At 42.4% G+C, this 11,544-nt stretch overlaps 1 protein-coding gene across 1 annotated transcript; it reads right to left on the reverse strand.

Moving 5' to 3' along the window:
- Positions 1–794: 794 nt before the first annotated feature.
- Positions 795–1,830, reverse strand: LOC101616030 (protein FAM24A). Its single transcript, XM_004659203.1, has 2 exons — positions 1,715–1,830; positions 795–987 (listed from the first exon to the last, which is right to left on the reverse strand). The coding sequence occupies exons 1-2, from the start codon at positions 1,828–1,830 to the stop codon at positions 795–797; spliced, it is 309 nt and encodes a 102-aa protein (XP_004659260.1).
- Positions 1,831–11,544: the final 9,714 nt, after the last annotated feature.

Below are 11,544 nucleotides of genomic sequence, written 5' to 3' on the forward strand. Positions count from 1 at the left end.
AGGGTGGCCTTGAACTCATGGCAATCCTTCTACCTCTGCCTCCTGAGTGCTGGGATTAAAGGCATGTGCCACCACGCCCGGCTCTAAGTGCTTTTTTTTTTTTTTTTTAATTTTATTTGAGAGAGAGAGAGAGAGAGAATGGGCACACCAGGACCTTCAGCCAATGCAAACGAACTCCAGATGCATGTGCTACCTTGTGCATCTGGCTTACATGGATACTGAGGAGTTGAAGGAGGTCCTTAGGTTTCACAGGCAAGAGCATAAACTGCTAAGCCATCTCTCCAGCCCTTTTCTTTTATTTTATGTATTTGGTCTTTTGATATGGGGTCTCACTCTAGCCCAGGCTGACCAATTCACTATGTAGTCTCAGGGTGGCCTCGAATTCACAGCAATCTTCCTACCTCTGCCTCTCGAGTGCTGGGATTAAAGGCGTGCACCACCACACTTGATTGCTTTTGTTTTTTTAACAACCAGACATCTAGTAAAATAATATTTAAACTGTTGACATGCCCTCTTTTTATTATTTGCTCTTTTCTACTTAAGCTGCAACATAATATAAGCTAGTTGCTTCAAGACCCAAAATGAGTAAGAAAACTTAAGTAACAGATATTCATAACCTTCACCAACAACTGAAAGCAGAGGATTTTATTATTATTGTATGTTTATATAAAAGTATATAAATATATTAGATATAATATAGTGTTTTAAAATACACTATTAAAATTGACCTGAATAATAAAATCTTCTACTAAGGAGTATTGATCATGAAGATTTTTCTCCCTTTCACTGCCATGTCAGAGTCCCTCATTTGTGCCACAAAAGCAAGGTGGCAGGGTGCCAGCGTCTATATACACAGAGCATTCTTCACAGGGCTGGAGGGCGCGGCGAGCCTCAGCAGGGATGACTTTGGCTGGGACAGCTTTGCTCTGGGTGGTCTTGCATGGATGAGTACAGTCTGAAGCCACAACATCTGCTTCCTTTGTGGCTCTTAAGAAGAAACAGCACAAAACAGGGACTTAGAACTTTTCCTCCCCAAACAGTTGTCAGGCAGTGTGGGGCAGGACTGGACTCCAGTCTGCTTCAGGCCCAGCAGGTGGGGGAAGACAGGGAAGGCGTTGCAGCTTGATCCTGCTCAGGGTTCCATGTCTGACTCCCAAGGACAAGGACACCACTGCTTCTGACATCCAGTCTCTTCTTTACTTAGAGCTCCTCTCAAATACCTCGTCTGACCCACACTCCTTTGTCAGCTGCTTTCCATGGGGCCTCTGTCCTCTTGGCCCACCTCCCTGTTCCCAAAGCCACTAGTGATGGATAAGGGAACATGCTGATAGTGCCCAAGGCTAGCAAGAGGAGGGCCCTGTGGCCTGACCTCTGTAGTAGGAGGCAGCGTCCTCCGTGGATTCTGCAGTCTACACTGCTGGGGACATCATGGGTGCTCTGCCAAAGGACTGTTAAACACTTGAAAGTCCCCTCACTGAGACCAGGCTGGGCTGACATACACAGTCTTCAAGCTGAGCACTCGCTACTTGCAGGCTCACAGCCCAATCCAGAAAGAAAAGCCACACGTTTCTGAACCCTGCCTTCACCTACTCAAACCTGCCTGTGGTTCTTGACCTCCTGTGGGCTGTGGTCATGCAGGAGTGGCCCTGCTCAGTCAGAGAGCCCCGATGTCCCAGTAGAGGGGGTGATGTTCCCTCTTACCCCCATGACTCACGTTAATGCCTTGGACACCTTGAAGTAAAGAGACAGTACCACGACTATCAACACGATTGCAGCAATTAGTAAGCTGCTAGCAATGCCAATCATAATCTTCGTTTTCGGATCGAACATCATCATACCTGGGCAGAGAAGTGCAGGCAAGCAGTGAAGGTGGCCTCCCTCCCTCCCCAGGCTTGAGCAGCCTCCGCAGGTTTCCTTCCCAAGAGAACTCCAGTGGGAAGAATGGGACACAGTTGGGCTCAGGACCTGAGCTTTGCATATAATCCCTGTTCACTTTATGGGAACATTCTATATAATTCACAGCCATAAGGATTTTCACTTCTCCATAGGAGGAGTGGACTCCAAATAGGGATCCTTATGCACATAAACCAGGAAGGACTTGTTCTAAGAGGCCTAAGCTGGCCTAAGGTAGATAGAAGGCTTATTTGTTGATGAAAAGAGACTCAGATGTAAAATCAAGAGACCAGGAGATGAGAACAGTCAGTAAGAATATTTACTGTTCTGAAGAGTGATGTGTCCTGAAATAAGAAACAAGCGTATAGTGGAGGAGTGGTTTGACTTCCATACCAAGGCAGAGCTGATCATGCCCTGCACGTCATGTTTAAGATAATGTTTTATGGACTAAGGAAATTATTTTTTACCCCCAAAATGCTATGTCCAAAAATGCTAAGAATTTGCAAATCTGTTTTGAAAGTGGTGTTTCACCAAAAAAACGGGAGTGGGGTCATGCCATTTCAGGGCTGAGGAGATTTTGGAAGCTTCTAAGCCAACTCCTTACAGGATGAGACCAGGAGAGCCCTACACAGACCAAGCACTAGCTTTTTAGGAGCCTCTTATTCTCTGTCTTCTCGTAGACTGTGCGCCGCTATGGTAAACACTGAGTCCTCCCCGCTACCCCATTTGTCTGTAGTAGAAAATACACATAACCTAACATTCTGTAATTGGGGAATAATAAGCTCCGAGGGAAAGAAAACACAACGTGACTATCAAGCATACTTACTCCAGTTATGCTGTCCAGTGCTGGGATAAGAACAACTCTTTAAAAAGACACAACAAAATAGGGGGAAAAAAAATTAGGGAGTAGTAGGATCTTTTATCTGAATTTTCTCAAGCATAAAAAACAAAAAACAGTTTAGGGAACAGGATGTTTTGTCAGGAATGTCTCAAACCTATAATCTGAGAAAGAAGGGTTTACTCCTTCCTGTCAGGATTAGCTAAGATCCAAGTTAAAAGCACAGGTGTGGGAAGCACAGGTTCTGCTGGCACTGCTCAAAGGCACCAGCCCCAGTGCTCATGGCACAGCCTGTATGACATCATCTCTCAGGACACTAGCTCCCTCCCACAGCATTCTGAATTCTGTTCCATGGCATAGGTACATTTTAACTCCCTAGAAATATAAGTACTCTTTTGAATCATTTACTTCTGTCTTTATCATTTCCAGAATTTGCTAATCAAACAAGGTTTAATGTTTCAATTATAAAAAATGAAAAGAAAGGGTTGAGAACTGAATGCTGGGAAACCTAGCATCCAGAACACCTAAGTTTATGGGGCACACCCAAATCAAACCACCACATTCCAACCCTGACCCTCATAAACTAATAACCATACATGATTTAAAATAGAATGCATTCATCCAACTTTAAAAGTCTTCATAGTTTTTATCAATTCTAATGATGTTCAGAATCCCCATAATCCAAGATACTGAGGAGTGGGGTTGCTGCTAGACACCTGACTGTCTTCGGCCTTTTGGAGGTGATTTTCAAGAGGATTGTAGAAGGATTTGAAACTTTGGCCTAAGAGACGCCTTGCAGTGCTGAAAGAACAGCTTGATGGAATGTTTTGGTCAGAGTTAAAAGACCTGAATGTAGTAAGAACTATGTACTGTGAGGTTTGGCTTATGAGGGTGAGAAAGCTTTGCATGGACTGGGCTAGAAGCAGTTTGTGTGAGAGGCTTGATAATATACCTGTGTCCTGAGAACTTGTGCAGCATTGCTTTGCTTAGAAACAGGCTGGTGTGTAAAGAGGGATATGGCATAGAAAGAAATCTTTAGGCCCAAACTGCTGCCTGTTCAGCTGCAATTGTATGAGAAGTTACAACCGTTGAGACTGGTCCAGCAGAGCTGCATTGGGACAACAGAAATAATGCAATTTTTTGAAGGGGCCTAAATGCCCAAGGAATGTCCTATTCTTCAAAGTCTGCTTTATTCCCCCAATGGATTAACAAATTGGCACCCTACTTGGTATTGTGGAGTATAAGAAATGCAGGAAAGAGAGGCTCATTGAGTTTGCAGCATGGTTTTCTGTTTTAGAAACAGCCATGGGCAGTGTGAAGCAATCCTTAGCAGCCATCTTGTGGTCACAACATCTCCACTGGGTCTCCACTTCAATCCACAGTTCATCCTCATGGCTCTAACAGATGAGTAAAGAAATAGGAATAATGAAAAAGTACCAATTAGAAATACTTGAAATGTGGAGTAAATCAAATAGAAAACTCCGTAGAAAGTCTTCCCCAGTAGAATGGATCAAGGAGAGCACAGAATATCTAAACTAGAAGACCAGGTAGCAGATCTAATACAGTCCAACAAACAGAAAGACAAACTAAGAGGAAGGCATGAATGGGAATTTCAAGACATTTGAGACACTATGAAGAGATCAAACATAAGAATTTAGGATATAATAGAAGGAGAAGACTATCACTCCAAACACATAGTAGATATTTTCAACAAAATTATAGAAAAGAATCATAGAAGAAAATTTCCCCCAAATATGGAAAAAGTTGGCAAGCCTTTAGAATGCCAAACAGACAAAATTAGGAAATAACTTCTCACCAAAATATTAAACTACAAAATGCACAAACCATGTGCCGGGTGTGGTGGCACGTGCTTTTAATCCCAGCACTTGGGAGGCAGAGGTAGGAGGATCGCTATGAGTTCGAGGCCACCCTGAGACTACATAGTTAACTCCAAGTCAACCTGGGCTAGAGTGAGACCCTACCTCAAAAAACAAAACAAAACAAAACAAAACAAAAATGCACAAACCAAAGAAAATACATTGAAAGTAGTTAAAAAAAAAGCAAGCCTACCAGAATAACAGCACATTATTAAACACAAACTTTAAAAGCCAGAAGGGCTTGGAATAATGTATTATAAGTTCTAAAAGATAACTGTTAACCAAGATTACTTTATCCAGCAAAGCTATCCATCCAAATTAACAGAGAAAAAAGGACATTCGACAACATTACTGTTGCAGTCAGGTTCACATTACTGGAAGAAAAAAAAAAAACTGACCAAGAGCAGCTTGTGGGAAAAGGGGGTTATTTTAGTTTATATACTCAAGGGGAAGCTCCATGATGGCAGGGGAGAATGATGGCATGAGCAGAGAGTGGACATCACCTCTTCACTAACATCAGGTAGACAACAGCAACAGGTGAATGTGCCAAACACTGGCAAGGGGAAACTGGCTGTAACACCCATAAGCCCACCCCAACAATACACTGCCTCCAGGAGGTGTTAATTCCCAAATCGCCATCAGCTGGGAACCTAGCATTCAGAACACCTAAGTTTATGGGGGACACCTGAATCAAACTATCATATTCCACCCCTGGCCACCATAAACTGATAACCATCTATGATGTAAATTGCAGTACATTCAGTTGAACTTTAGAAGTCCCTATAGATTATATCAATCCAAATGATGTTCAAACATTCCCATAGTTTGAGATCTTTTAACTGAGCCATAATACTGAAACACCCCTCCCCCCAAACCCATAATAGCATAGAAAAACACTCACATTGCAAAAGATGATATTGGGCATAGCAAAGAAATATTCAACCAGTACAAGATATAAACACGGCAAACATCAAACTCTTTAGCTCCAAGTACAACTCTAATCACTGACAAATCTCCAAGTCTGATAATTATAACCAGCCACAAGTCTCTGTAGTTCCAATTCTGCCCCATTGGTTAGGCTACTCACAGTCCTGGAAAACTTCATCTGTGGCCTGCAGCTCTCCTTAGCAGCCGTCTCAGGGTCCTGGCATATCCACTGGGTCTCCATTGCAGCCCACGGTTCATCCTCAATGCTCCATCGGTTTTCCATGCAGGTAATCCAGCAGACCTGCTTCACATTGCCCATGGCAGTTTCCAAAGCATAAGACCGTGTTGCACATTCAGAGATCCTCTCTTTCCTGCATTTTTTATGCTCCATAATATTAGATGGGGTGCCAGTTTGTTAATCGAGAGGGGAATAAAGTAGACTTTGAAGAGCAGGACACTCTTCAAACATTCAGACCTCCTCAAAAGAGTCTATATTCTTCTTGTTCTCCCAGTGCAGATCAGCTGGCCCAATCTCAAAGATTGTAATCTCTCATACAATGGCAGCTGAATGGGCAGAAGTTTCAGCCCAAAGATTTAATTTCTGTGCCATATTCCTCTGCTCACAGCACTCCATTCCTACACAATGCAACCCTGCACAAATTCTCAGGACATGGGCCTAACAGCAAGCCTTTCACACAAACTGCTTCTAGCCCAGCCCAGGCAAAGCTATTTCTCACCCTCATAAGCCAAACCTCACAGTCCATAGTTCTTACTGCATTCAGGTCTTTCAGCTCTGACCAGAATAGTCCATCAAGCTGTACTTACAGCATTGCAAAGTGTCTCTCAGGCCATGATTTCAAATTCATCCACATCCTCCTGCAAAGCAGTTCCAAAAGGCCAAAGCCACAAAGTCAGGTGTCTAGCAGCAACAGTTCCACTCATCTGGTACCAACTTTACTGTTGCAGTCAGGTTTGCATTGCTGGCAGAAAACACCCAACCAAGAACAGTTTGTGCATAAAGGGTTTATTTTGGCTTACAGATTTGAGAGGAAACTCCATGATGGCAGGGGAAAATGATGGCATGAGCAGAGGGTGGACATCACCTCCTCACCAACATCAGGTAGACAACAGCAATAGGAGAGTGTGACAGTCGCTATCAGGGGGAAACTGGCTATAAATAAGCCTGCTCCCAACAATACATTGCCCCATAAGGCATTAATTCCTAAATTTCTTATTAGCTGGAAACCTAGCATTTAGAACACATAAGAGAAGCATTAGGATTAAGTGAGCTCATACAACAAATGGACCTAACAGACACTTACAGAACATTCCATCCAAATGTTCCATAAGACATTATTTTCAGCAGCACATGGAACAGTCTCTGAAATAGACCATATATTAGGACACAAAGCAAATATTAACAGGTACCGGAAAATTGAAATAATTACTTGCACTCTGTCTTACCACAATGGGATTAAACTACAAATCAACAGCAAGGTAAGCCATAGAACATACGCAAAATCATGGAAACTGAATAGTACACTACTAAATGATGAATGGGTCAATGAATAAATCAAGGAGGAAATAAAAAAAAAGTTCATAGAATCAAATGATAATGAGAACACAGCATACCAAAAGCTTTGGGACACAATGACAGCAGTTCTAAGAGGAAAATGTATAGCTTTAAGTGCCTGTATTAAGAAATTAGAAAGGTCACATGCTCCACCTTAAAGCCTTGGGGAAAGAAGAACAAGTCAAACAAAAAAATCAATAGATGGAAAGAAATAATAAGATTAGAGCAGGGATTAATGAAATAGAAACAAAAAAAATACAAAGAATCAATGAAAAAAATAATTGGTTCTTTGAAAGGGTAAACAAGATTGATAAAACTTTAGCAAATCTGGCCAGAAGAAAAAAGACAACAATTAATAAAATTAGAGATGAAAAATGCACCAACAAACAGATAACAAAGAAATTCAGAAAATCATATGGACATACTTTAAGAATATATATTATCCCTTGTTCCTGGTTAGGAAGAATCAATATTGTGAAAATGGCAATCTTACCAAAAGCAATCTACACATTTAATGTAATCCCCATCAAAATTCCAAAGACATTTTTCACGGAAATAGAAAAAAACAATCCAAAAATTCATTTGGAATCACAAAAAACCTCGAATATCTAAAATAATACTGAGCAGCAAAAATAAGGTGGGAGGTATCACCATACCTGATTTTAACCTATACTACAGAACCATAGTAACAGAAACAGCATGGTACTGGCACAAAAGCAGATATGTAGATCAATGGAACAGAATAGAGGACCCAGATATAAGTTCAGGTAGCTATAGCCACATGATATTTGATAAAAATGCCCAAAATTGGAGAAAAGATATCCTCTTCAGCAAATGGTGCTGGGAAAATTGGATATGTATCTGTATATGTATAACCGTGAGGTTTGATTTAAGCCTTGCCATGATGGGCTGCTTTATGGGGCTTGGTGCTTTCTTGAGCTTTGTACTTTTTTGAGTTTGCTCTAGTTTTGATCTTTTAGTCTCTTGAGATTGGTTGTTTGACTGTTTTGTGTGGATTATTCCCTGTTGGTTTGGCTTTGTGTTCATATAATCATAGAGCTAACTTTTATCATAGAAAGTTTTCCTTTCACCACCTATTATGAGGGATGCTTCCATTGGGTACAGTAGTTTGGATTGAAAGACATAGTTTTTTAGGCTTTGAAGTGCTCCATTCCAAGCCCTTCTGGCTTTCAGGGTTTCCTTTGAGAAATCTGGAGTAATTCTGATGGAATTACCTTTGTATGTTATGAGTTGTTTCTCTCTTGCTGCTTTCAACACTCTTTGTTTTCATTGTTTATAGTTTTATCTATGAATGTGCCTTGGAGTGTTTCTTCTTTGGTCCTGTCTGTTTAGTGTTTCGTGAGCTGCTTATATCTGGATGGGTTTCTTCTTTGCGAGATTGGGAAAATTTTCCTTTCCTTTTTTTTTTCCCCAAGGGTCTCACTCTAGTCTAGGCTAATCTGAAATGCACTAGGTATTGTCAGGGTGACCTTGAACTCACAGCAATCCTCTTACCTCTGCCTTTTAAGCACTGGGAGTAAAGGTGTGTGCCACCATGCCTGGTGTGATTGGGAAAATTTTCTTCAATGATTTTGTTGAATACATTCTCTGTGCCTCTGGTCTGGATTTCTTCCCCCTCTGGTATGCCCACGATCTGGATATTTGGTTATTTTAGGGTATCCCACAGTTCCCTTGTATTCTGTTTGCATGATTTTTTTGACCTTAGCAAAGCTTTTGGACTCCCAATTTCTTCTGTCTTATATTCCAGCTGAGAGGTTCTGTCTTCCACATGAATGACTCTTAGTGAGGGGTCCTAGAGAGGTTTTTCTTTTAAAAAATATTTTGTTATTTATTTTTTTATTAGAGAGAGAGAGAGAGAGAGAGAGAGAGAGAGAGAGAATATATGAATGGGCACGCCAGGGCCTCTAGCCACTGCAAACAAATTCCAGATGCATGTACCACCATGTGCATCTGGCTTACGTGGGATCTGGAGAATCAAACCTGGGTCCGTAGGCTTCACAGGCAAGTGCCTTAACTGCTAAGCCATCTTTTCAGCCCTCTAGAGAGGTTTTTAAAACTGTATTTGACTTTTGCTTTCTGGGTATTTTTTATTTTTATTTTTTGCATTGTGTCCATCATTTTTTTGAAGTACTATTTCAGTTCAGGGTCTGATTTTCTTGATGTTTCCTGGAATTCATTCTTGCATTTGATCTTGTCTTCATTAGCTTAATCAGCTGCTTATTGAGCTCCTCTGTTTGTTGACTCGCCTTCAATTATTTCTCTCTTCTGAGGCTTGTTTTTCTTCAACTAAGTTAAGCCTAGTGACAAAAGCTGAGTGCTCTAAGAGACAATTCTTCTCAATTACATTGATGTGATTCTTGGCTTATTGATCCTTTGCTTCCAGTTCAGCAGTTTTCTTCAGGGTCACACAGCTTTTTGTGTTTTCATTTTAGGATTCAATTTCTGTTGTTTTCTCAATGATTACATTGGAGGCTTCCTTTATGGGACTATGCATCCTTGGTGGTCTCTCAGTTTTTTGCTTTTTTTGCACTGTGGTCTACCTATCTTGGGGGGTAGAAGTCTTATTTTATTGTGGAGGAAGTACGTATTGGTCCTTGTAGGATCTTCAGTGAGTGTTCTGTTTTAGATATGAACTGGATTGGAATAGCATGAGGTTATAACCGCAGATGTTCAGACTGTGGACATTGCAAGTACATCAAAGGTACCTCGGGAACTCAGAGGTGGGGAACTGGGGGCTCTGGCTTACTCACTCTTCAGCACAGGGGAACCAGGAAAAAAGGCGAGCTACCACAGTGGCCCATGCACCCTCTGGCTCAGAGGAACAGGGGCTTGGGGACCCAGGGACCAGTTAATCAGGAAACCAGAGCAAAAGGACTGCTTCACAGCATGCAGGCAGGGTCCAGGCCACCCTAAGTCAGCAGCAGGGGTATTGGGACCAGGAAATTGAGAAGTGGGGAATGAATTGGGAGCTCTGACCTACTCACTCTGTACACATACCCTCTGAAGCTGAGGACCTGGGAGTTGGGGACCAGGGCCATTCAGTCAGGATGGCAGAGCGAGGGGCCTGCTTCTGCAGCATGCAAGCCGTGTCCAGGCAGCCTCAAGCCAGCAGCAGGGGTACCGGGACCGGGAACTGGGAGGTGGGGAATGAACCAGCAGCTCTGGCCTACTCCCCACATCAAATTTATTCTTGTACAGTAAATGCATGTCACAAGTATGAGCTAAGACTTACCATATATAATTTAACAGCTCTTTCATTTCAGATTATAATGAATATTTAGAATAATTGCTTCAGTCTCAACTGTGCTAATTTTAACAATGGCCCAAACTGGAAGACATTTCGAAAAATACTGAAGTTCCCCTCTCCTTTGGACCAGGCGTCGGCAGCGACCAGGAACCAGTGCTGCCATGACTAAGGTTCAGGCTCAGGACCTGCACCTGTGTGGCAAGGAGGAGGATGGCTGCTGAGACAGCTGGACGACCTGAAGGTGGACTTGTCCTAGCTGTGCGTTGCTAAAGTGACCAGCAGTGTGGCGTCCAAGCTCTCCAAGATCCGACTTGTCCGAGAAATCCATTGCCTGTTCTCACTGGCACTCACCTGACTCAGAAAGAAAACCTCAGGAAATTCTATAGGGGCAGGAAGCATGAGACCCTGGTCCCGCGGCCCAGGAAGACCTGTGTGGAGCAGATGAAGACCAAGGAGCTGCTGTGCCCTCTGCGCAAGTATGCTGTTCAGGCCCGAGCTGACCATGGCCACGGCAACAAAACACAAAACTGTAAAAAAAAAAAATAAAAGACTGGCGTTAACTATATGCACTGTTTATTTGTTCTTGTTTGTAACAAATGAAAGGATTCACACACACAAAAACCCAAGCACCTGTGTCAAGTTAAATATCTTCCTTCCATTTGCAAAACAATTTATTTGTATTTAAGCTAGCTGCAGCAGAAGACCAATGCCTGCTGTTTTTCTTCTTCCTACAGAAGTCATAGGACAAGAGCGTCCAAGGACCAGGCTGCGTAGAATCTGAGATGGAACAAAAGAAAAGCAGTACAGTCCATCCCAAACCAGGGCTAGTATGTACGAAGACAACCACAGATCAGCAGGGAAAGTGACTGGGACAAGTCTGGACTACTCATTGGAGAGGACAGCTCCAAAGATCCTGCCAGTTTTGTTTTGAGAAAAGGAAACTTTGTCCTGAGTGATAAGGTTCCTCCTATGTCACAGCCTTCTGGGGACAGCCTACCCTAAGCCACGAGCCCCACACCGCTATCTTCTCTTCTTAAGTTTGCATGATTTGAAGTGAACCCAGATTGACTTACCACATCACAGCTGGAGGTAGTAAAATTAAACAAGAGACTCCAGGTATAGACAAGATGGCTCAGAGTTGCTTCCTCTGCTCCTCTCTGCTAAGTAC

Source organism: Jaculus jaculus, chromosome 1 (assembly GCF_020740685.1).
Source record: "Jaculus jaculus isolate mJacJac1 chromosome 1, mJacJac1.mat.Y.cur, whole genome shotgun sequence".
In the NCBI taxonomy this organism is placed as follows: domain Eukaryota; kingdom Metazoa; phylum Chordata; class Mammalia; order Rodentia; family Dipodidae; genus Jaculus; species Jaculus jaculus.

Excerpts from the sequence above, each read along its gene's own strand:
- LOC101616030 (XM_004659203.1), bottom strand. The coding sequence starts at position 1,830 with ATGTTCGATCCGAAAACGAAGATTATGATTGGCATTGCTAGCAGCTTA. Across the intron at positions 988-1,714 it reads AAGGTGTCCAAGGCATTAAC|AGCCACAAAGGAAGCAGATG; the intron begins GTGAGTCATGGG and ends TTTCTTCTTAAG.